The sequence below is a fragment of the Rhinolophus sinicus genome, chromosome 14, assembly GCF_057876585.1.
Source record: "Rhinolophus sinicus isolate RSI-liver-muscle chromosome 14, RSI-T2T, whole genome shotgun sequence".
In the NCBI taxonomy this organism is placed as follows: domain Eukaryota; kingdom Metazoa; phylum Chordata; class Mammalia; order Chiroptera; family Rhinolophidae; genus Rhinolophus; species Rhinolophus sinicus.
Window position 1 is genome coordinate 176,202,384 of NC_142514.1, and position 26,093 is coordinate 176,228,476.

The 26,093-nt window shown below is 36.6% G+C and overlaps 3 protein-coding genes across 3 annotated transcripts; 2 read left to right on the forward strand and 1 right to left on the reverse strand.

Annotated features, from left to right (window-relative positions):
* Positions 1–1,442: 1,442 nt before the first annotated feature.
* Positions 1,443–2,437, reverse strand: LOC148755902 (olfactory receptor 4C5-like). Its single transcript, XM_088789890.1, has one exon. The coding sequence runs from the start codon at positions 2,388–2,390 to the stop codon at positions 1,443–1,445; it is 948 nt and encodes a 315-aa protein (XP_088646016.1). The 5' UTR covers positions 2,391–2,437.
* An 11,969-nt stretch (positions 2,438–14,406) lies between these two features.
* On the forward strand, positions 14,407–15,324 carry LOC148755903 (olfactory receptor 4A15-like). Its single transcript, XM_088789967.1, has one exon. The coding sequence runs from the start codon at positions 14,407–14,409 to the stop codon at positions 15,322–15,324; it is 918 nt and encodes a 305-aa protein (XP_088646093.1).
* Positions 15,325–24,756: 9,432 nt separating this feature from the next.
* Positions 24,757–25,674, forward strand: LOC148755904 (olfactory receptor 4A15-like). Its single transcript, XM_088789968.1, has one exon. It carries the CDS (start codon positions 24,757–24,759, stop codon positions 25,672–25,674), a length of 918 nt encoding a protein of 305 aa, XP_088646094.1.
* Positions 25,675–26,093: the final 419 nt, after the last annotated feature.

The following is a 26,093-nucleotide window of genomic DNA, read 5'->3' on the forward strand; positions in this document are numbered from 1 at the left end:
AAGACTTACTATTGCCATTTTAATTGTTTTCTCTGTCTTATAGGTCGTTTGTCCTTCTTTTCCTTTCTTACTGCCTTCCTTTGTATCTTGTTGACTTTTTCATATTGATATGCTTTGATTTTCTCCTTTTCTTTTGCGGAACTTCTGTCCTGGCCCGTATCTTGATCTCCTTCTTCCATCTGGGGTTTTCTTTCCCTCTTAGAATGGCACTACCGTGTTTCCCAAAATAAGACCTGGCTGGACAATCAGCTCTAATGCATCTTTTGGAGCAAAAATTAATATAAGACCTGGTCTTATTTTACTATAAGACCGAGTATAATATAATATAACATAATATAATATAATATAATATAATATAATATAATATAATATAATATAACATAATATAAATATTGAGTCTTACATTAATTTTTGCTCCAAAAAACGCATTAGAGCTGATTGTCTGGCTAGGTCTTATTTTGGGGGAAACATTTTATGTCTATATATCAAATTATCTCTCATCTCATTGGTTTGCAATTGGTTTGAAAATTTCTATTTAGATTTGAATGTGTAGACAATCTGTCTTGATTACTCAGCTGTCATCAACTTTCTTTTGTACTGGATACTTTTGTTCCTATTAGCTAAGGCACAAATTCATCCAATGAAAGCTAGTTTGGGGATAAAGTGATATACAGGATATCTTTGATAAAAAAAGTGCTCCACAAATTGTTTTCTGCTTGGGAAATCATGTGCAAGATTTCTCTCTGGCTGTACCTGGAAGAATTCTATGTCCCTCTATGGCTTTAGACAGAGAACATAATTTATTCTGGGAAGAGCCCTTATTACAATGTAAATGGTGCCCCCTGGAATTGTGTAACACAGAAGCATTAATTTTGGAATGAATCCTGCCTTAATGACTGTCTTTCATTCCTTAAAACCCATTCATTATTGGTTGCTCTTTATCTCTTACAGTAATAAGTCTACTTTGACTACAGTTGTTGGGATTAAAACTATACGTTTTCAACAAAATGCTTAGCTGCTGCCTTTGTGTTTAAGTATTTTAAATACTTGGCCTCTTGGTTTTATATATAACCTATACTTGAAGGTTTATAGAGAATTGTTTTACTGAACACAAATTCAGAGATTTTCCATACACTGTGCCATTTTCATGTTGATTAATAATGTCTCATTTATTCATTCATTATTTATTTATTGGGGTGACAGTGGTTAAATTACCTAGGTTTCTTTGAGCAATAATTTATAAATACAAAGAAGTTTCTAATTGGAAGACACTTTAGTCATCATTTAATCAGATATTGATGTTTTTTGAAAGAGAAACCATTAAAAAAAGATTCCAGAAAGTAAGAGAAGCAAAATGTACTTAAACTCACATATTTTGCTATGAAGACCATTATCCTTTCTATTGGTCACACTTGTTCTTAAAATATGTATAGATTTTGTTTTTATCTTCTGTATTCACATGCATTGTTACCCAGGATTACTCTTTGGCTCCAGAGCTTCCTCATGGCATTTTTCACCTCTGAGTTCCTGAGAGTGTAGATTAAAGGGTTTAACATGGGTGCTACCATAGTATAAAGTACAGCCACTGCTTTATCAATGGGGAAGGTGATCATGGGCCGAAGGTACACAAATATACAGGGAATGAAGAATAGGACAACTACAGTAACATGGGACGCACAAGTGGAGAGAGCCTTCCTCTGACCCTCAGTGTTGTGAGTTCTTAGGGAGCAAAGGATGAGGACATAGGAGGTGATAAGAATAGAAAAAATGAGCATACACATCAGTCCACTGTTGGCGGCAACAAAAAATCCAAAGATGTGAGTGTCAGAGCAGGAGAGTTTTAGCAGAGGGAAAAGGTCACAGATGAAATGGTCAATGACATTGGGGCCACAGAAGGGCAACCAGACTATGAAAAGAGTTTGAATCAGAGCATGAAGAAATCCCCCAGCCCAGGCCATGGCCACTAGGAGGCCACACACTCGCCTGTTCATTGTGATCGTGTAGTGCAGGGGCTGGCAGATGGCCACGTAGCGGTCATAGGCCATCACCGTGAGCAGGATGATCTCGACTCCCCCAAAGAAATGTTCGGCAAAGAGCTGAGTCATGCAGCCACTGAAGGAGATAGTTTTCTTTTCAGTGAGTAAGTCAAATATCATTTTGGGGGCCATGGTAGAAGAGCAGCAGCCATCTATGAAGGACAAGAAAGAAAGAAAAAAATACATGGGGGCGCCCAGGGCTCGGCTGGTGGTGATTGTCACTACAATGAGTAGGTTGCCTGCCACAGTGAGAAAGTAGATGACTGTAAACACAGCAAACAAGACTTTCTGTACATCTGGGTTCTGTGTCAGGCCAAGCAGGATGAATTCTGTCACGTTGTTCATTCGCTCCATGAATCCACTTTGGCATTTAGGTAATTGACTTATCTGTGAATAGGACATGGATTGAAATTGTGGCAGATAAATTTTGATCAAGTACATTTCTATCAGGATTGTTTTCTGTAAGACTGTGGAAACCTCAAGCAGAGAAACCCAAGACTTAAAGTTGGTCTGTATAGTCAGTCACGTAATGAACACATAGCCCTTCTCTATCTCCATCTCTATCTCTGTCTCTGTCTCTGTCTCTGTCTCTGTCTCTGTCTCTGTCTCTGTCTCTCTCTCTCTCTCTCTCTCTGTCTCTCTCTCTCTCTCTCTGTCTCTCTCTCTCTCTCTCTCTCTCTCTCTCGTGTTCATAAAGATAAACATGGTTTTATGAGTATTAACATTCCAGACACGTTTCCTGTAATTGTACATGGATGGATGTTCTCCCAACAATTGCTATTTGCCCCACAGAAAAACAGGACTAAAGAAAGGACCTGTAAGAGGAGCAGAGGCTTGAATTCATGAGGGTCTATTCCCACATATCTCTTCTCTAGTCACTTGTGCTGATGAAACTAAGCTTCAGAGTTCATTATTCTTGTTGTTTTTAATTTGTTTCAGGGCGAATATAAAACATCAGGTGAACTCAATTTAAAATTAGGAATGATGTAGTCACATTGCAGAAAAAACTGAACTGAGTGAATGTTGGAGGTTTCAGTAAGATATACCAGGCAGTTAGATTGTAAGCTTATACTACATTGAAACAGAATTGTCTGAGGATATCATCAAACAAGAAAGAAGAAGAATATCCTGAAGAGGATAAAACAGAGCATGATGTAAGGCAAAATTTCCCAGATTTATTTGACACTGTAGAGTTCATTATTTGGAGACCTTCTGTCATGTTTAGGTTTCAGGGTCATTCTGCAAATCAAAACTCAATCTAAGGAAGACCATGAAAAATTCTCTGAATCTATAAAACATTCTTTTAAGATGAGGAGGAAACAAAAGCATCGTAATTTGTTGGACAGAGTATGTTCTCTATAGTCAGATTGGCATAGAGGAATTGAAGACTATCATTATTACACAGGCCAAAGTTTTGTCGTAAAGGTAAAACACATAGCTTTCCACACATTCCAAATCCTTGATAAGAGAATAAAAATGAAAAAAGAAACCCGTATTATTCTTACCCTTGAAATATTTGATCGTTATAATATTAAAGAATATAAATGAAGAGAGAAAATAGATGAAGTAGATGTTCAGCTCAAGAGGTTAGAAAAGCAACCCATTATATTCAGAAAAAAAGTTGAATACAGACATCAATATATCAAACAATAGAAAAATATTGGACTTATAAATAAATTCAAAAGCTTTTTAGTATTGTAAAAATATAAATAAACCTGATGAGCACAGATAAGATCAATAAAAAGCAAGCATGATTAAATTACAAAAGAAAATTATTTTAAAGTAATATTTAAGAGAATAATATGCATAGTTCATAAACGAGTTTTCAGTACCTGGGTAGGCATTTTCAAAATAAAGTGTTTTCTCATGCCATCACACACACACAAAAGAAAACAAAAGAAAAAAGAAAACCAGAAAAAGAGAAAAAACCCAAATGGTGTATATTAAAGTCTTCAAATAAAACAGATCTGTTCACAAACAGAAAAACAAAGAAATAAGTATATATCAAATCTTGGATGGGGAAGAGCGTTTTAAATGAAATGCAATGGTATAAATACAGGAAAAAACTAATGGATTCAACTACATAGATAAGGAACACACTAGAAAAATACTTGTAACAATATGCTGATAATCATTATTATAGAAATAGGTTTTACATAAAAAAAGGTCTTCTCACACCATTATTAAAATAATGGCAAAACTAATACAAATACAATTATCTGAAAAAAAATTAGACATCTAAAAATTATTTTATAAGTCATCAAAGAAAATTTAAAAACAGTGAAAAACTGGCAAATTGGCAAAGATTTATGACAGTTATATTACCTGTGAGTGTGTACTGATACGGTGTATTCTGGAAAGAAGTTTATATACCTAGTCATATCCCTTGGAAACCATCATAGATAAAAGAAATATGGACAAAAATTATGCTTACAGCTTGTATTTCACAATACATTTTTTATGATAATGAGAAAGTGAAAACAATCCAAATGTTTGTATAAGGAGGAACAATTAAAAAAATTATAGTTATGAAATATCAGGTGATTATTGACATTATTTGCAAGAAAATTAATGGTGTGGAAATATTCTTACAATATAATGAGTGGAAAACTTAGCTTATAAAACGGCTTCTATGTTATGATCTAATTGTCCAAAATGACATATATACTGTAGAAAAGTATCTGAAAAAAGTGCATTAAGACTAATAGTGCTAATCTGAGCTGTAAATTAAGGATACTATTTGGATTTTTAAAAAAATGTTCTGACCCAAGATTTCTACAAAGGGAATATATTACCCTTATGATAGGTAAAATAATTTAATAATGTAATTTTTTTCTTATCTCAGGGGTGGGTCCGTACTATCCTTACTGCTTTCCTTAGTAGATTAAGTATTCCAGTCATTCATAAAAATCTGTGACAGAATCGCCTTGAGAAAAAAATACCAATAAATCAGAGGTTGTACCTACCTCTCTGAATGCATTTGGGGAAGAAGTAACAGGTTCATTCAATAACAAAGCATCTTACTTGCGGAGCACAGTTTGCATGAAGGTAACAATCACTGATCCATCACTAACGGCTGCTTAGCAGGCTCCTCGATTTTTGTCTAAAGTATAGTAGTTCTTTTTCTTGATAATTTGAAAACAGTTGCTGAGAGAGACTTCTTAAATAATGTTGAGTTCATGGGCCGGGTTTAGTTTTGCTTGATAGGGTCACACCATCCTGTGAGTGTGAGGTACAGAATCCCAGCTCAGATAATAAATTTCTTGAGTCAGACAGCTTCCAACATTAGGCTTCAGAAGAAATTGATGGGAAAAAATCCTAACTATTGCAGGATATCACTCTCCAAGGCAAGTTCTACACATTTGCCGGTCTTTCTTGGTCACCATAAAAGCCAGTGGATTTAAAACCCTGAAAATAACAGACTACGTTATAGCAGAAAAGTTAGGGACTGTAAGCACCATACAATCAGCCACAAATGAAAGTTGTCTTGGAGTAGGAGGCCCCTGAACTTAGCTCTTTTAAGCCTTTTGCTTAGTAAGCCTGTGTTCAACCTGGAGACAACTCCTTTGGTCCCTGAGAGTCTTGGTTGGAAACTCAGACCAAAGAGCTTCTGTGATCCGTGGCTGTTGATGCTTATGTGGTCTTCCTGGATCTGTTCTTACCAATGTTTTCACCTGTGATTTTAGGCAAAGATTTAAATGGATATTACTCATGTGCAAGGAGGTAAGGAGGCTCTGACGTCTCAACTCCCAGGGGATTAGAATTAGCAGCTTCAACCAAGATGGCAGCCAAACCATTTTGTTCTTTCTCTCTTGTGGTCATGGCATATGTGACCAAGAGAGTAGGGGAAAGCCGACTGGGATGTGTTAGCAGTCTCTCTATGACTGTGTTTAGGAAGTGATCCTAGAAACTGAGACCTAAGGCACGGAATGTTCTAGTCATGGAAATATGGGCCCATGAGCCAGTCAGAGTCTATAAAATAGTCTTAATAATACCTGTCTCAATAAAGAAACAGAAACTCACAGACATAGACAATAGTTTAGTGGTTACCAGAGGGTAAGAGGAAAGGGGGGTGGTAGATGAGGATAAACAGGATCAAATATATGGTGATGGAAGGAGAATTGACTGGATGGTGAGCATATAATGTGATATATAGATGACGTATTACAGAATTGTACACTTGAAACCTATGTAACTTTGCTAACCGTTATCACCCCAATAAACTTGAATTAAAAATAAATAAATAATACAAATGATACCTGTCTCATAAAATTATAGTGAATATTCAGCAACATAACATGTATAAACATCTAAGTCAGTGCAAAATAGGTATTCTATTGTTAATGATCGAGGATAGACACACGTAGACTAGAGAAACTGCTCTTAAATAGTAAAAATCGGAATCATGCTTAAGAGTAAGTTTTGCTGGCTCTTCTGTTTGAGTCTGGACATTTCCTGATGCCTGCAGAATAGAAGGGGAGACAGAGCAGAAATTGAGACTTAGGGCCAGGGACATCTTCTACATGAATGGGACATGGTAGAGTCTTAGAGAAATACACCAAAGACATGCATCTGGGTGTGATTCCCAATTCTGTTTACTGTGATATTCTATACATGTCATTTGACTTATTAGAGCCTATAAAACAGCTGTAAATAAACTGGAGTTTTGGGGAGGAATACCAAAAGATAGCATATAAAATCATGCAACTATTGCATTATGCATTGAATATAGGGAAAATATTTTCTGAAATAAATTTGAGAGAAATTCTTGCATGTTCCACTACTATAATAGTATTTATTGAATCTTGGCTAAGCTGTGTGATTGGGTAAATTACTGAACTTTTCTGTGCCTCAGTGTCCTTTTTGCAAAATAGAGATAATGTTACCTCATAGGGTTGTTAGGAGAATCAACTTGGTCACTGAAGTGGGACATGGGATTGAGGATGAATATTTTTCAAGATGGGAAAAATTTGATCACGTTTAAATGCCAGTGAGAAGAGCTAAGACAGAGAGAAGGAGGGTAAGAGATGATAGAGAGATAGAGACAGAAGAAAGAGAGCGAGAAACTGAAGTTACAGATACAGGAGAGAAAGAGGGGTGACCAGTAGAGGCATATGAGGTATGTTAGTTGCCCACAAAGTAGCTACATCTTCATTCTAACAAAACTTCATTTGTTTTGGTGTCAGGTGGCCACGCATTTGTGGGAAAGTGTGGTCCATCCCCAGGCCATGGGTGTGAATCTGGATTAGTCTAAAGCAATTGTGGTAATGTTCTTTTTCTTTCTAGTGATTAATTTAAGGATAAGCATGTGACACAATTATAGCCAATAAAGTAAGAAAAACGAAGGGAGTTCTTCTGGTTGATGCTTCTCCATTCTTAAAAAGAGAATCATGACAAGAAATATCTCTTTATGTTTTTTTAAATTATAATTTATTGGGTTGACAATGGTTAGTAAAATTACATAGGTTTCAAGTATACAATTCTGTAATACATCATCTGTCCATCACACTGTGTGTTCACCACCCGGAGAAAAAGGAACCCTCATATACTGTTGGTGGGAATGCAGACTGGTGCACCTGCAATAGAAGACAGTGAGGAGCTTCCTCAAAAATTAATAATAGAATTATCTTATGACCCAGCAATCCCTCTCCTGGGTATCTACCCAAAAAACCTGAAAACATTTGTCCGTAAAGATACATGTGCTCCAAAGTTCATTGCAGCCTTATTTACAGTGGCCAAGATATGAAAACAACCAAAGTGTCCTTCAATAGATGATTGGTTAAAGAAGTTGTGGTACACAGTGGAATACTATTTTGCCACAAGAAAAGATAAGATAGTGCCATTTGCGACAACATGGATGGATCTTGAGATTATTACGCTAAGCAAAATAAATCAGACAGAAAAAATTGAGAACCGTATGACTTTGCTGATATGTGGGATATAAAATTGAAAGCAACAAAGGAACCAGACAAACAAAGAAACAAAATGTCATAGACATAGACAATAATAGTTCAGTGGTTACTAAAGGGAAAGGGGGGAATACTTCTTTTCTTAATAATACCTGTGCAAGGGATGCTGGAATTGCCACCTAGTGGTGATCAGCTGGTTTATGGACTGGGAATTTACCTGAAAGAGATAAAAAGTACACACTGTTTGAAAGGTGATTGCTAGTTTGTTATTGTACTTTATTTGGAACTGTTTTTATTATTGAAGGACATAACATTAGTTTGAGATCTGAAATACCCATATGTCCTGGGTTATATCAGATAATCATTCTAGTAGGTACAGGAAATAACCCCAGAATAATTCTTTTATTAAATAGCAACATAAATTCAAGAAATGTGAAAGGGAGAATCCATTGCACACATGCACGAGTAGCTGCTCTGCATTTGTGCCCTGCATTAGATCCTCCTGAGGAGTGACCTAGCTTCATGGCTGAATGAGTCCTTCCCTATGATCAGTTATTAAATAACAAGTAGTATGGATTGCAGATGGTGGCTCAGGAGTGGAGAGCCGTCTGTCAATCTGTAAAGGAACAGCATAGAGACCAATTAATTGAAGAGGAAAATATAAATCCACTCAATGGGTAAGATTTAGAGTGGTGTGCCCTGTGGCACCAAAAGATCTGGATTGTATGTGCTATAATGATACAGTATATGTTTCACTGACTCTTGGGTAGTAGTCAAAGGTCTAGCAGTACAGTCTGCAAAATGGGCCTTAGATGATTGGAAGATAGGGGGAACCCTGGGTTATATCAAATAAAGGGTCTGGGTGAAAATTAATGCAAATAATAAGTAGTACTTGCTGCTAAACGGGGAGCCAATAAATGAATAATGCAAAAAGGAAAAGTTAACATTAATTTGGTGCCATATAAGACATTAAGATCAAGAGGAAAATATTGTAATTTAGCTATATTTATAGATGCCCTCAAGAGTGAAGTACTATAATTTCACTTGCAGAAATGACCTTCATTTAAAGCTAACGGTCCAGGATGGGTCCCTGTGGATTTAAGAAGAATTTTGTCTGGAGTCTTGTGATGCAAGTACTGTAACTTTGCTTACTGTACGGTTTGTGGGACACTAATCTTCCTGACCTAGCTTTATGGTGTAACAAAAAATTTTAAGTTCATTGATGGGAAAATATTTTGCGATGTTGAGCTGAAGCTCTCAAATAGGTACTTACATTCTTTAAATTCTTAGGAAAGCTTGATAGTACTAGATAAGATCCCTGAGTTTTATAAACTTACTTGGCAATCTGACTCCTTTTGTTTTCTCAGAAATTTTAGAGGAAATAAGCTACGTAGTTAAAAATATTATCAAAACCTATAAAAGAAGAAATAAAAAATTGAACATTGTACATATTAATTTGGTTGTGTAATTAAAAACTTGCATGAAAAAAAAATTTAGGCTCAGATAGCTTCATTGGTGAATTCTACAAAATATTTAGGAAAAAATAATGCCTATCATACAAAAGTTTTTCAAGAATAAAGAAAAGGTGAGAGTTGCAAACCATGATGCTAAAACCAGACAAAAACTTTATAAGAACGAATTGCAGGGTAGTTTTCATATCACTATAGATATAAAAACTAAGCAAAATGTAGTAAATTTAATCCAGCAACATGTACAAGGAGAGAATACATCTTTATAAAATTTTGTTTGTTCCAAGAATGCAAGATTGTTTTAGTATTAAAAATTTAATCACTGTAATTTATCACCTTAATAGAAAGAGGAGAAAATCCATAGCATCATCTCAGTGTGGTTCTTTGGAAGATCTAACTTATAAGATTGCCTTTATTTGATTTGACTTGGATCCTTTCTCCTGATTGCATATGTCAAAAACAACGAGAGGCAATTCTTGAACATGGCAGCAGCCTTTGGTAGTGGATAACAGTTGGAGAAAACTATAGGCTAAATAAAACGCTTAAAAGGAAACACTGAGGAATGACGTACCCTAGGGGGATTTGAAATACTATGACACATTTCTGGGAATTTGAAGGCTGTGTGTATGAGTAGAGCTGTGCATATGACCAGAGTGTGCATGTTCAGAAAAGACCTGGAAAAGGCCAAATTGCTCATGTACGGCTTACCTCGAGACTCTGCGGAAGCAAGTAATGAAGACTAAAGTGAAGTTGTAAACTACTTGGGTAAGGGGTGAAGTTGTGCCCCAATATACACATAAAGCCCATTAGCAAAGACAGGAAGATTTATTGGTTGCAGGCATCTAAGGAACTATAAGTCCAAACATTAGTTTACCACTAATCTAACTGAGCAGAGACTTTCGTGGCCCCTCATGAGAAAGAATGCAAGTTTTACATAATGAATTTAAAAAAATTGTTAAGCTAGTAAACAACAGAATAACAAACAACAATAACAGTGGACATAGGGAAGGGCAAAAATCTAATTTCCATAGTTGCCACATTTTATATTCAAAATGTCCAGTTTTCAATAAAAAATATATGTGCAAGGAAATAGGAAAGTGTGACCTATAACGGGAATATTTAGTTAGTAGAAACTGTCTTTAGGGAAGCTCAGGCGTTGGGCTTACTGGATAAAGACTTTAAATTAACTGTTTTGAATGTATTCAAAGAACTAAAGGAAATCATTTCTAAAGAATTTAAAGGAAAGTATGAGAATAATGTCTCACCAAATAGAGACTATCAATAAAGTGATAGAAATTACGAAAAATAACCAAATATAAATTCTAGCATAAAAAAATACTATAACAGAAATGAAAAAAATCCATTAGAGGAACTAAACAGCAGATCCGAGCAGTCATAGGAAGAATGAGTGCACTTGAAGATAGGCCAATGGTGACCATATAGTCTGAGGAGCAGGAAGGAAAAAGAATGAAGAGTAAATGAAGAACAGAGTCTCAAGACCTGTAGAACACCATCAAGAGTACCAATATGAGCATCATGGAATTTCCAGAAGGAGAGAAGAAAAAGGGGCAAAAAGAATATTTGTAGAAATAATGCCTTTGAAAAAAGCCAGAATATTAATTAATCTACACATCAAATATGTTCAACAAATTCAAAGTAGGATAAACTCAGAAATTATGGGATCGTAAACTATAAAAAGCCAAAGACAATGAGAGAATCTTGAGAGCAGCAAGAGAGAAGTGACTCTCATTGTACAATGGATACTCATTGAGACAAATAGCAGATGTCTCATCAGAAACAGTGGGGGGAAGAAGGCAGTGGGATGATATTCAAAATACTGAAGAAAAAAAAAGACTGTCTATAGGGAATTCTATATCCAATAAGTATCTTTCAAAAATGAAAGAGAAATTAAGACATTCTCAGATAAACAAAAACGAGAGGCTTCACCACCAGCAGACCAGTTCTACAAGAAATAACAAATAGAGTCCTTCAGGCTGAAATGAAATGACTCTATACAATAACTTGAATCTACATAACAAAATCAAGAGCTTTGGTAAATATAAAAGATAATGTTTACATATTATACTTTGTAACTCGATTTTCCTTTTGTAAATTTAAAAATATTTAATTATCATTATATTTGGAAGGTTAATTCAGGCCAAGGTGGGAAAAAAGGGACCAGATTCACCCTGCTGCCTAAAACAAGCCAACAAATCTGAAAATCGTATTTGAAAGAATGATTTTGAAGACACTAGCCCTCAGAAACAACTGCCAGTGATCACTGAGAGATGGGAAGCAAACATTTGAGCCCTGGGATTGTCCCAGCTTGTTGCCTTTAAAACGTTTCCCTGCTGTGGTACAGACAGGGATACCTAGGAGGAATCTGGTAGATGCCCTGAGTGAAGAGATGAAGCTGAAAGTCCCAGGAGACCAAGGCAGCAGGAATTCTGCAGGTAGAACACTGGAGAGGCTAGAGCTGTAGAAGGAGAGTGATTCGGACTTGTGGTGCTTAATTTACAAATCCTGGGAAATGTTACATTTTTTGTTACGAATTTCTAGTTGAATAACCGTTTTATAAGATACATATTCTACATGATATAAGTCTTTTGAAATGCATTGCAGCTTGTTTTATCGTCTAATGTACTGTCTATTTTGGTGAGTGTTCCGTCAACCAAATCAGACAAGAAAAAGAAATTTGGTAAATGTTCCTTCAACACGTTCCACGAGCTTGTTGAGACAAATGGAATGAACAGTCCCACTGTTTTCTCTTTCCCACACCCATTCCAACACAGATGCTATCAACTTGCCTGACTGAAACTATGTGACAAACTGCCACACTTTACCTGCATTTGAAATGAGTTTTGAATCACTTGTTCTGAAATTAGCACTCATCTCCTTCTCTGGTCAGACGTCATCTGCAAAGACATAGCTTAAACACGAGGGTTTTTACATATTTCATATCTGCCCAGACTGGACTTTTCCCTTTTGGTCATTTGACCTCCACTTATTCTTTTATGGTTTTTCCCCAAGGACTTGGTTCTATAAATGCTGTTCTACACGATGATTATCGTGGTGGCATCTCTGGAGATACAGAGTGTACAGTACTCACAATTATGATCAAGGTCCCAATGAATTTAATTAGAGAAGAATCCCCCTTGGAGATGCACCAACTGAATGACTCAATACTCCATGTTGCAGTTCCAGTGTAGATAAAGTGTTTAGAGGCCTTTGTCCTTATCTCAGAGAGTGTTTGTCTATGTGGGTATTCACATGACTGGCTTTTTCAGGAATTGAAATGATTGACTCACCACGTAGAGTAGGTATATGAAACTGTTCTCCATCCTTTAGGCAACCCAAGTGCAACAATGCTGTATGAAGGCAGGCAGTGTAACTGATTAGGCATCATGATGTTGTAAAGGCTGTTTCACTACTTCGTCCTTTGTTACTATAAACCACAAACTGTAAAATATTTATCTAAATAATGTATACAGAAGTTACAATTTTCTCTCCAGTCATAATGTTGATTTAACAATATTTATTATTAGGAAAGTTCTGCCAGCAATGAGTATTATAGTTCTCTGTTCACAATCAAGATTCAGGACATTCATATTCCTTTTGAAAATCCCAACAATTTGAAAGACAGGGATTTTTCAGAAAACAGTTGAATCAGATTTCCCAGAAGCATTAAAGAGTTGGTCCCATGGAAACAGTTCAGGGCCAGTGATGGGACATGTGTTGTCTTGCTCTCCGTGTCCACAGAGATGGCATCAGTGCAGGGAGGGCAAGGAAGAGGGCACCGCGGCCCAGAACGGAGATTGGAAGGCTCTCTCGTTATGCAGGAAACCCAGGGAATACATTTATCCATAAGATTCCGAGCTACACTTGACATTTTGTAAGAGGGCAATGGTGGTGTGAAAATTGCCACTGTCACGAAACCTCTGATGTGATTCTCATAAACAACTATATCCTTTGTGAGTACTGAAATATGTGGGGATTAATTCAATTCTGTAATACTCTTTTGAATATTTTCATATTCTAAAGATCTGGAATAAATATATTTTTTCTCACATCTCTAGTCTAGGAAACTAATTTTAAGTGTAACTATTTGGGGTCATTTTAATGGGCAGGTATTTCTAGATGTCATGATAGGTTTAATTCCTATGTTCCCTAAGCATTGTTTAATCTTAAAAAGTAGCGGATGATATAGAATTCGATTGAGTGACTTTCAGAAATACAAGTTCACATTGTATTTAATAAGCTGTTACTTCAATTTCAATATACAGGTGAGTTTTCGCATTTTATCATAATAGTTTTAATATTTTTTATTGGGCATTTTGATATATTTTTCCTTTAATTCCCTGTTTATTTGAATTATGGACTTTGCTATTGGTCTGTTTGTCTTTCATGTGTTAATTACTGGTTTTACATATGAACTCTGTGTATGTTCTCTGTTATGTAAATCTTTTTTCAAACTACTTTTGCCTATTAACACTATGGTATCTATTCCTAAATCCTTAACAAAATTTGATATTTTCTTTTTGGGATTTCAATGATTCTTCTACCCATAGAATATAGAAAGTCATCTCCTTTATTAACTAGAAAGTAAACATAAAGTAAATCTTGCTTTACTTGTTCTTTAATAGTTCATTCAGTTTTTATTTTTATATAAGGAATTAGCTACATTGTCAAATTTTGAGCTTCCAGGTGGAAAGCTATGTGTGGCAACCCATTCATTTTATAACGTGTCCTGTCTCACATATGTCTCTAATTACTTGCCTCTCCACTAGTCTGTAAGATGGTTGAGATTAGGGACCATGTTTTAATCAGCACTGTATTCTTATATCTCTGAAAGCACTGCATCCTGAGAAATCATAATGCCTATTTGTTTAATGAATAAACAAATTGTCCTCTGATTTCCAGAAGTCACTAGTAATACAAATATTTACAGGTAATTGTGTCCTGAGCCCTGTAATAAGACATACAGAAGAACCTATGAAACAAAGGACCAATGTGACTGAGTTTGTCCTCTTGGGGCTCACTCAGAGCCTTCAAGGTCAGAAGATATTGTTTGTTGTGTTCTTGTTCATGTACATTGTGACAGTGGTGGGCAACCTAGTCATTGTTGTGACTGTCATGGTCAGCCCAACCCTGGGTGCCCCTATGTACTTCTTTCTTGGCTACTTATCATTTATGGATGCTGTTTATTCTACTACAGTTACCCCAAATATGATTATAAACTTAGTTCATAAGAAGAAAACCATTTCTTTCGATGCTTGCATGAGCCAGCTTTTTATAGGGCACTTATTTGGTGGTGCTGAGATTCTACTCCTGGTGGTCATGGCCTATGACCGCTACGTGGCCATCTGCAAACCCTTGCATTATTTGACGATCATGAATCAACGAGTGTGCATTCTGCTGCTGCTGCTGGCCTGGCTGGGAGGTTTTTTGCATGCTGTACTTCACCTTCTCTTTGCTCTCAACCTTCCCTTCTGTGGCCCCAATGTCATTGACCACTTCATCTGTGACATGTATCCCTTATTAAGACTTGCCTGCACTGACACCTACTTTATTGGCCTCACTGTGGTTGCCAATGATGGCGTGATCTGTGTGGCCATCTTCGTGCTGTTACTCATCTCCTATGGGGTCATTCTGCACTCCCTGAAGAATCTTAGTCAGGAGGGGAAGCGCAAAGCCTTATCCACCTGTGGCTCCCACATTACTGTGGTGGTCCTCTTCTTTGTCCCTTGTATTTTCATATATGTGAGACCTCCTTCTACTTTGCCGATTGATAAATACTTGACTGTGTTTTACACCGTCGTCACCCCTATGTTGAACCCCTTAATCTATACTCTGAGAAATGGAGAGATGAAAAGTGCCATGAAAAATCTGGGGACCAGAAACAGAAAATGAGGCAGCAGAGAAATGTTTCACCCATTTTCAATGAAGAATTGTTTCTTCCTGGAAAGCCATGGGTTATTATTGATGAGTAGAAAATTTCTCCTCAGGTTCTCTAACTTGGGCATGAGGAAAAGTGTTTATTATGTGAATACTTCTGATGATCAACGCATGTTTTGAGATTGTCATAATCTCCTAATTAAATAAATATGTAGTTTAAAATATATTTTTAATATTTTCATAACTTCTTGGGAAAACGTATGTTCAGTTTTTGTGGGTGAAATGTTCTGTTGAGATTATAGATTATGTTCTATATTATGAGTTTGCTATAGTAATTACTGTGAATTTATTTTAGTCAATGGAAGATTTTTTTCTCGTGTTTCTCTGTTAAATAACGTAATCTTTTTCAGAATTAATAGTGCTTACTACTGATTTTGGAAGATAGAAATAAAACATAAAGAGCTAGTTCATTTCTCTTCACACAAAGATAACCCATATTAATATTTGAAGTGTACATCTCATTTTTGTATCTGCATAATGGTTTAAATATATAATTTCTTCATTCAAAATGCTTAGCATGTTAAGCTTGAAGGAGAATGATGCTTCAGACTTCTAAAATTAATCATGAGTAGGCTAAGTATATAGAAAGAATCTGAATGAACAAGGCAGACATACAGAAAAACAACTAAAATCTTATGTATTTTCCCGAATGGGAAATCATAGTATCTCCTCATGTTAATTAACTTTGTTTGCTGTTATAGTTTCATGAAGATGATCCAATAATGTTTCCAGATAGTTCAGAATATGTGATAATTCCCACGTCATTTCTCAATATCCCATTTCCTCTTTTGCTTATAGTGTTTTATAGGCTTCTATGGAGACCCAGGCCCTGTCCCATGTATATAAAGTAAGAATAACCCGTAATCCATGAGCTTCGCATGTGCAATTACAGAGCTTGACATCAGATATTTTGGGTGATATCATAGTTAAGAAAATGCTAACTGTATATGCTAGTCTTACCTCTCCTATTAATGGAATACAGATTATTAGGTGACAAAGAGGTGAGACTATATTGTTTTATTTGACAGAGATCTCATTCATAAAATTCTCTCTGAATCACGTTTAAAACAAGATTTTATCACATCTCTTGAGATATTATTTGCAAAACAAAATATTATTTGCCTCAAAGTTGCTAGGGAGCATTTAGTCATGATTCTGCCTCTCTATTTAGTGTGAATACAAAAGGGCTAAGGCTAAGTAGCGGCCAGTGGGTCCTTTTCAAGGGTAAATCACACTGTGTGAAAACCTTGTTACATAGAGGTGTTGATATCTTCTTAAAGTCTTCTCAGATGTAATTCTGTTCACTAAATAATATCAAACATTGGATTTTATCAGAACTTATGTAATTAATTTTTCCACCTTTGCACATTGCTATAGATTGAAAGTTTGTGTCCCCCAATTCATGACTTAAATCCTTTATAATATGGTGGTATTTGGAGTGAGTCCTTTGGGAGGTGATTAGGTCATGAAGTTGGAGCCCTCATGAATGGGATAAGCGTCTTTATAAAAGACTCCAGAGAGCCACTTGCCCCATCTGCCATGTTAGGACACAGTGAAAAGATGGCTGTCTATGAAGTAGGAAGCAGGCCATTATGAAACAGTTGTCTGCCAGCAATTTGATCTTGGTCTTCCCAGCTTCTGAAACTGGAGAAGTAAATGTTTGTTGTCTACCACCTAGTCTGTGGTATTCTGTTATAGAAGCTGAAATGGACTAAGACTTTTAGTTAATTTTCAAATTTGTGTGACTTTTTCAAGAGATGTGATAATAATCTTGGTCAGTTGTCTATGTTCATTGGTTTATAACCACACTGAAGTCAGGGGAAGTTACTTAATTGTCTTTGTGCTCTGTTTCCTGCACAATGTGTGGGACATAAAATCTAATTTATAAACTTTGTCAACTATTTTCCTGCATTCTTTATCTATTGGAGTGAGAATTTTTACTTGATCTATTGAAGTGATGAATTTGAGTGAACTCTTTCTAATCTATGTCTTTATCTGTATCTATATCAATATCTATATTTGTGATATTTGCTACAAATATATACCTCATTTATTCTATACTTATGGTGTTTTTTCTGTAAATGTGTTACATTTTAATATTCTTTTACTTTCATTCTATCACATCACTCTTGGAAAATTCCATTTCCTTCTCATAAGATTTTATAAATTTTGTCATCTTGGTTTTCTGAAGTTACTTTCAAAAAACTTTTTAGGGGCTGGCCCGGTGGCTCAGGCGGTTACAGCTCCATGCTCCTGACTCCGAGGGTTGCCGGTTCGATTCCCACATGGGCCATTGGGCTCTCAACCACAAGGTTGCCTGTTCAACTCCTCGAGTCCCGCAAGGGATGGTGGGCTTTGCCCCCTGCAACTAAGGTTGAACACAGCACCTTGAGCTGAGCTGCCTCCCAGATGGCTCAGTTGGTTGGAGCGCATCCTCTCAACCACAAGGTTGCCGGTTCGAGTCCCGCAAGGGATGGTGGGGTGTGCCCCCTGCAACTAGCAACGGCAACTGGACCTGGAGCTGAGCTGTGCCCTCCACAACTAAGACTGAAAGAGCAACAACTTGAAGCTGAACTGCACCCCCCACAACTGAGATTGAAAGGACAACAACTTGACTTGGAAAAAAAAAAAAAGGCCTGGAAGAACACAGTGTTCCCCAATAAAGTCCTGTTCCCCTTCCCCAATAAAAATATTAAAAAAAACACACTTTTTAAAACCCATCTAGAATTGATTTTTTTTATGATAAAAAATACCTGGGTTTATTTCCCACAAATAGATAAAATAATTTTCCAACATTATTACTAATTTTAGTAGTAATGTGAACATATTCTATTTAATATGTCAAGGTTTATATGTCTGAAAACTTCAAATCTGGAGGTGTTTCCACTCCTCCTCCCCCTGTTTTTTCAGGCTAAACTTGACTGAATGATTCTTCTGACATGAACTGAGGTTACTGTCTAGTATTCAGCTGGTGGCTGGGCTTTTGAGGAGGGTCCAAGATGACTTTGCTCATGTGAATCGTGCCTTAGCAGGGATGGCTAGAAGATCAGGCTCTTCTGGGCCCTTCTCCTTTCCCAGGTAGATGCTTGGTTATACAGACAAGGTCTCTCCAGTGAGGCTGTCACATATGTAAGATTACAGCTCAGGGTTTCCAGCAGGAAGAGGCGAAAGGTCTGAGGCGAGTTAAGATTTCTTCCCATCATGACATCAGCTTGAAGCCCAGGTTCTCAAGCTCTAAATCCAGGCTGCTTCTGTGCATCAAAGTAAATAAGCAACAAAATGAAAAGGAACCCCATGAAATGGGAGAAAATATTTGCAAATCATATATCTCATAAGGGGTTGATATCTGAAAAGTATGAGGAAGTATGTGATAATGTAACTTTAAGAAAGTTATTTTAAACATCTCTGTACTTCAGTTTTTTTTAACTTCTACAATGAAGAGAAAAATACGTACTTTAAGAAGTATTTGCAACAATATGGATGCATCTTGAAATTATCATGCAAGCGAAATAAATCGGGCAGAAACAGTATAGAACTATGATTTCACTCATGTGGCATATAAAACTTAAAGCAACAAATGATCATGGAAGGCAAACAAACAAAAACAAACACAGAGAGCAGTTCAGTGGTTATCAGTGGGTAAGGGGGAAGGGAGAGGTAGAAGAGGTTAAAGGGGACCAAATATATGGTGACGGAAGGAGAGCTGACCCTGGGTGGTGAACACACAATGCAGTGTACAGAATGATGTATTATAGAATTGTACGCTTGAAACCTATATAATTTTACTAAGCAATGTCTCCCCAATAAATGCAAAAGACCCCAAAAAAACAAAACAAACAAAAAAAATTGGGATCCCAGGATCAGCTTAATAAATATTCATTTAATGGAAAAAAGCTATGATAACTAAATGGCACAGTGTATAGGAAATGATAACATAGTACCTGATACCCAGTAGTACACAATTTCTTTTCAATGGTTTTTAGGAAAGGTGAGAGTCAGTAAAGTAAGATACCCATTTTTTTTTTAATTGAGGAAGTTTTCCTTGTAATAAAGATCTCAAAATTAAAATAGACGAGGCACGCGAGAAGTGCCACTGAATCATATGCTATACTATGCTAGTGCCCGAAGGTTAAGGACTGTTCTTTTCATTTGTTTTTCTGTAATACTTGAAAACTAACCACAATTACGAGAATAACAGGTGTTCAGCAAAAATAAATGAATCTATGAATATCTCTCTATGGTATCAATAATTTTTCTGCTGTCAGCTTTCTCACGGTCCTTTATTTCTGCGTTTCTTCCTACTTGTAGGAATGTACAGAGATATACAATTAATTTTTAACTGGGTGTCCTGTGACCTTACTAAACTCACTTATGGTAGCTGGTTTTGTAGATTCTTTCAGATTTGTTAGACATACAACTATTTTGCCTGGGGATAAGACAATCTTAATTCCATCCTTTAAAATATGATGAATTGTATTTCTTTTGCTTGCTTTATTGCTCCAGGGAGGACCTACATCTGGTTTGAATATGTGTGGTGAGAAGGGTGTCTTTCCGTATTCATAATGTTGGGGTGAAAGCATTTGGGTTATTGTGATTAAGTGTGATGCTAACTCTAAGGTTTTGGAAAAATCTGGTATCATATGGGGAAGTTACCGTCTATTCCTCATTTGTCAAGGGTTTTTATCAAAACTAAAAGTTGTATTTTGTCTCAGTATTTTTTGCATATTGAGATGATCATATAATTTTACTTTGTCTTTTGATGTGGTGAATTATATACATTGACCTTAAGATACTGAACCAGAGTTGCATTCTCAGGAGAAATCCCACTTAGTATCATTTATAACTTTTGATCTGCTGGAATTCTGTTGAGTATTTTTACACTTAGGTTCACGTATGAACCTGCATGTTTCTTTTAAATTGTTTGATTTTGGTATCAAGGTAACACTGGCCTCATAAACGAATATGGGGTGTTTCATACTCTGCTACATTCTGGAAACATTTCTATTGAATTGATAGTATTTCTTCCTTAAGTGTTTAGTAGAATTCATCAGTGGTATGATTTACCTTTGAAGTCCACTATGTTGAAAGGATTTTATTGTGAATTTATATGGTTTTTTTAGAGCAAAAGAGACCTTCTTTTTTCTTTTCCTTCTTTCTTTTTTTGAGTGAGCTTTTGCAATTCTCTGCTACCTGGACTTAGTCCCTTTATATTGCCACATTTATAAGCATAGAGTCATCTATAGTATTTCTTTATTATCCATTTAATGTCTGTAGGTTTGTATTATGTTCTCTCTTTCATTGCAGATATTTGTAATTTGTGCATTCTCTCCTTTTCATTCTAGATCAGTCTGAATAAAAGTTTATCAATTTTGTTGATTTTTAAAATCTTCATCTCATTTGTTTTTTTTGTGTCCTTCTTCTGTTGTCAGTTCCATTGAAGCATTCACATTTGGTGGGGGTTGTGAGAATCCGTATTTTATAATTCTTGCTTTTGGCTAGAATGTGTAGGTACTCTTCCTTATCAGTGCTAAAGAGGAACAGAGACATCTTTAAACCTTATTGTTCTAATTATATCTCATGTTTCTATTGTGACATAAGCATAAAGACTCACACAAAGAGGAGGAAAATTCTGCTTTAAAAACAATCAAAAGTAAAAAAGACTTTTTCTTTTTTTTTTAAGCAGGACTTTTATTGGGGAACAGTGTGTACTTCCAGGCCTTTTTTTCCCCCCAAGTCAAGTTGTTGTCCTTTCAATCTTAGTTGTGGAGGGTGCCGTTCGGCTTCAAGTTGTTTTCCTTTCCGTCTTAGTTGTGAGGTCGCAGCTCAGCTCCAGGTCCAGTTGCCGTTGCTAGTTGCAGGGGGCACACCCCACTATCGCTTGCGGGCATCAAACCGGCAACTTTGTGTTTGAGAGGATGTATTCCAACCAACTGAGCCATCTGGGAGCTCAGCAGCAGCTCAGCTCAAGGTGCCGTGTTCAATTTTAGTTGCAGGGGGCGCTGCCCACCATCCCTTGCGGGAGCCGAGGAATCAAATTGGCAACCTTGTGGTTGAGAGCCCGCGATCCAACCAAGTGAACCATCTGGGAAAGCACTCAGCTCAAGGGACTCAAGGAATTGAATTGACAACCTTGTGGTTGAGAGCCCACTGGCCCGTGTTGGAATCGAACTGGCAGCCTTCGGAGTTAGGAGCATGGAGCTCTAACCGCCTGAGCCACCGGGACAACCAAACAGACAGTTTTTATTTTTCACTCTTAAGATGATACTAATTTGGGGTTCAAAACTTTATACTTTGTTATATTAAGGAAAATCTATTATAATATAACAATACATTTTTTCTGAAAGTAAGAATTAATTTACTGTGCTTCAGAACATATAAATATGATCTTTTTTCCCTTGACCTATTTTCATAAAATAGAGGTAAATTTAAATACATTTGATTCATTATGCTTGGAAGGTAAATTCAGGCCAAGATGGGGAAACAAGGACCAGATTCACCCTGCTGCCTCAAAAGAGCCAACAAATCAGAAAAATATATATGAAATAATGATTTTGAAGACACTGGCCCTCGGAAACAACTGACAGTGATCACTGAGAGACGGGAAGCAAACAAGTTGAGCCCTGGGATTGTCGTAGCTTGTTACCTTTAAAACGTTCCCCTGCTGTGGTACAGACAGGGATACCCAGGAAGATCCTGGTAGATGCCCTGAGTGAAGAGATGAAGCTGAGAGTTGAGGACTGCAAGGCAGCAGGAATTCTGCAGGTAGAACACTGGAGAGGCTAGAGCTGGAGAAGGAGAGTGATTCGGACTTGTGGTGCTTAATTTACAAATCACTGGGAAAATTACATTTTTGTTATTAATTCTAGTTGAATTACCTTTTTATATTCTACACGATTGAAGTCTTTTGAAATGCATTGCAGCTTGTTTTGTCATCTAGTGTACTGTCTATTGTGGTGAACGTTCCACGAGCGTGTTGAGACAAATGGAGCGAGCAGTCCCACTGTTTTCTCTTCCCCACTCCCATTCCAACACAGATCCTACCCACTTGCCTGACTGAAACTATGTGACAAACTGCCGCACTTTATCTGCATTTGAAATGAGTTTCAAATCACTTGTTCTGAAATCAGCACTCATCACCTTCTGTAAGTCAGTTCAGATGTCCTCTGCAAAGACAGATTAAATTTAAACAGGTCTGTCTATTTTGAAGGTCATGATTTCAACAAGAGGGTTTTTACATATTTCATTTCTGCCCAAACTGGACTTTTCCCTTTTGGTCATTTGACCTTCACTTATTCTTTTATGATTCGCCCCCGCCCCGCCCCGCCCCACCCCAAGGACTTGGTTCTGTAAATGCTGTTCTACATGGTGATTATCATGGTGGCATCTCTGGAGATGCAGAGTGTACAGTACTCACAATTATGATCCAGGTCCCAATGAATTTAATTAGAGAAGAATCCCCCTTGGAGATGCACCAACTGAATGACTCAATACTCCGTGTTGCAGTTCCAGTGTAGATAAAGTGTTTAGAGGCCTTTGTCCTTATCTCAGAGAGTGTTTGTCTATGTGGGTATTCACATGACTGGCTTTTTCAGGAATTGAAATGATGGACTCACCACGTAGAGTAGGTATATGAAACTGTTCTCCATCCTTTAGGCAACCCAAGTGCAACAACGCTGTATGAAGGCAGGCAGTGTAACTGATTAGGCATCATGATGTTGTAAAGGCAGTTTCACTACTTCGTCTTTTGTTACTATAAAACACAAACTGTAAAATATTTATCTAAATAATGTGTACAGAAGTTACAATTTTTTCTCCAGTTATAATGTTGATTTCAAAATATTTTTTATTAGGAAAGTTCTGACAGCAATCAGTATTATGGGTCTCTGTTCGAATCAAGATTCAGAACATTCTTATTCTTTTTGAAAAATCAACAATTTGAAAGGCAGGATTTTTCAGAAAAACAGGTGAATCAGATTTCCCAGAAGCATTAAAGAGTTGGTCCCATGGAAACAGTTCAGGGCCAGTGATGGGACATGTGTTGTCTTGCTCTCCGTGTCCACAGAGATGGCATCAGTGCAGGGAGGGCAAAGAAGAGGGCACCGCGGCCCAGAATGTATACTGAATGGCTTTTTCGTTATGCAGGAAACCCAGGGAATGCATTTATCCTTAAGATTTGGAGCTAGACTTGACATTTTGAAAGAGGGCAATGGTGGTGTGAAAATTGCCACTGTCATGAAACCTCTGATGTGATTCTCATAAACAACTATATCCTTTGTGAGTACTGAAATATGTGGGGATTAATTCAATTCTGTAGTACTCTTGAATATTTTCATATTCTAAAGATCTGGAATAAATTTATTTTTTCTCACATCTGTATTCCAGGAAACTAATTTTAAGTGTAACTATTTGGGGTCATTTTAATGGGCAGGTATTTCTAGATGTCATGATAGGTTTAATTCCTATGTTCCCTAAGCATTGTTTAATCTAAAAAAGTAGCGAATGATATAGAATTCAATTGAGTGACTTTCAGAAATACAAGTTCACATTGTATTTAATAAGCTGTTACTTCAATTTCAATATACAGGTGAGGTTTCACATTTTATCATAACAGTTTTAATTTTTTTATTGGGCATTTCAAAATATTTTTCCTTTAATTCTCTGTTTATTTGAATTATGAACTTTGCTATTGGTCTGTTTGTCATAATAGTTTTAATATTTTTCATTGGTCATTTCAAATAGTTTTCTTTTAAATCACTGTTTATTTGAATTATGGATTTTGCTATTGGTCTGTTTGTCTTTCATTTGTTAATTACCTGTTTTATATATGAACTCTGTGTATGTTCTCTGTTATGTAAATCTTTTTTCAAACTTCTTTTCTCTATTAACACTATGGTGTCTATTCCTAAATCCTTAACAAAATTTGATATTGTCTTTTTGGGATTTCAGTGATTCTTCCACCCCTAGAATATAGAAAGTCATCTCCTTTATAACTAGAAAGTAAACATAAAGTAAATCTTGCTTTAGTTGTTCTTTAATACTTGATTCAATTTTTATTTTTGTATAAGGAATTAGCTATATTGTCAAATTTTGAGCTTCCAGGTGGAAAGCTATGTGTGGCAACCCATTCATTTTATAACGTGTCCTGTCTCACATATGTCTCTAATTACTTGCCTCTCTAGCAGTCTGTAAGATGGTTGAGGTTAGGGACTATGTTTTAATCAGCACTGTATTCTTATATCTCTGAAAGCACTGCATCCTGAGAAATCATAATGCCTATTTGTTTAATGAATAAACAAATTGTCCTCTGATTTCCAGAAGTCTCTAGTAATACAAATATTTACAGGTAATTGTGTCCTGAGCCCTGAAATATGACATAGAGAAGAACCTATGAAACAAAGGACCAATGTGACTGAGTTTGTCCTCTTGGGGCTCACTCAGAGCCTTCAAGGTCAGAAGATATTGTTTGTTGTGTTCTTGTTCATGTACATTGTGACAGTGGTGGGCAACCTAGTCATTGTTGTGACTGTCATGTTCAGCCCAACCCTGGGTGCCCCTATGTACTTCTTTCTTGCCTGCTTGTCATTTATGGATGCTGTTTATTCTACTACAGTTACCCCAAATCTGATTATAAACTTAGTCCATGAGAAGAAAACCATTTCTTTCGATGCTTGCATGAGCCAGCTTTTTATAGAGCACTTATTTGGTGGTGCTGAGATTCTACTCCTGGTGGTCATGGCCTATGACCGCTACGTGGCCATCTGCAAACCCTTGCATTATTTGACGATCATGAATCAACGAGTGTGCATTCTGCTGCTGCTGCTGGCCTGGGTGGGAGGTTTTTTGCATGCTCTACTTCACCTTCTCTTTGCTCTCAACCTTCCCTTCTGTGGCCCCAATGTCATTGACCATTTTGGCTGTGACATGTACCCCTTATTAAGACTTGCCTGCACTGACACCTACTTTATTGGCCTCACTGTGGTTGCCAATGATGGCGTGATCTGTGTGGCCATCTTCGTGCTGTTACTCATCTCCTATGGGGTCATTCTGCACTCCCTGAAGAATCTTAGTCAGGAGGGGAAGCGCAAAGCCTTATCCACCTGTGGCTCCCACATTACTGTGGTGGTCCTCTTCTTTGTCCCTTGTATTTTCATATATGTGAGACCTCCTTCTACTTTACCGATTGATAAATACTTGACTGTGTTTTACACCGTCGTCACCCCTATGTTGAACCCCTTAATCTATACTCTGAGAAATGGAGAGATGAAAAGTGCCATGAAAAAGCTGTGGACCAGAAACAGAAAATAAGGCAGCAGAGAAATGTGTCACCTATTTTCAATGAAGAATTGTTTCTTGCTGGAATGCCATGGGTTATTATTGATGTGTAGGAAATTTCTCCTTAGGTTATCTAACTTGGGCATGAGGAAAAGTGTTTATTATGTGAATACTTCTGATGATCAACATATATTTTTTAGATTGTCATAATCTCCTAATTAAATAAATATATGTAGTTTAAAATATATTTTTAATATTTTCATAACTTCTTGGGAAAATGTATATTCAGATTTTGTGCGTGAAATGTTCTGTTGAGATTATAGATTATGTTCTATATTATGAGTTTGCTATAGTAATTATTGTAAATTTGTTTTAGTTAATGGAAGATTTTTTTCTCGTGTTTCTCTGTTAAATAACGTAATCTTTTTCAGAATTAATAGTGCTTACTACAA

Coding starts and splice junctions, on each gene's coding strand:
- LOC148755902 (XM_088789890.1), bottom strand. CDS start 2,390: ATGGAGCGAATGAACAACGTGACAGAATTCATCCTGCTTGGCCTGACA.
- LOC148755903 (XM_088789967.1), top strand. CDS start 14,407: ATGAAACAAAGGACCAATGTGACTGAGTTTGTCCTCTTGGGGCTCACT.
- LOC148755904 (XM_088789968.1), top strand. CDS start 24,757: ATGAAACAAAGGACCAATGTGACTGAGTTTGTCCTCTTGGGGCTCACT.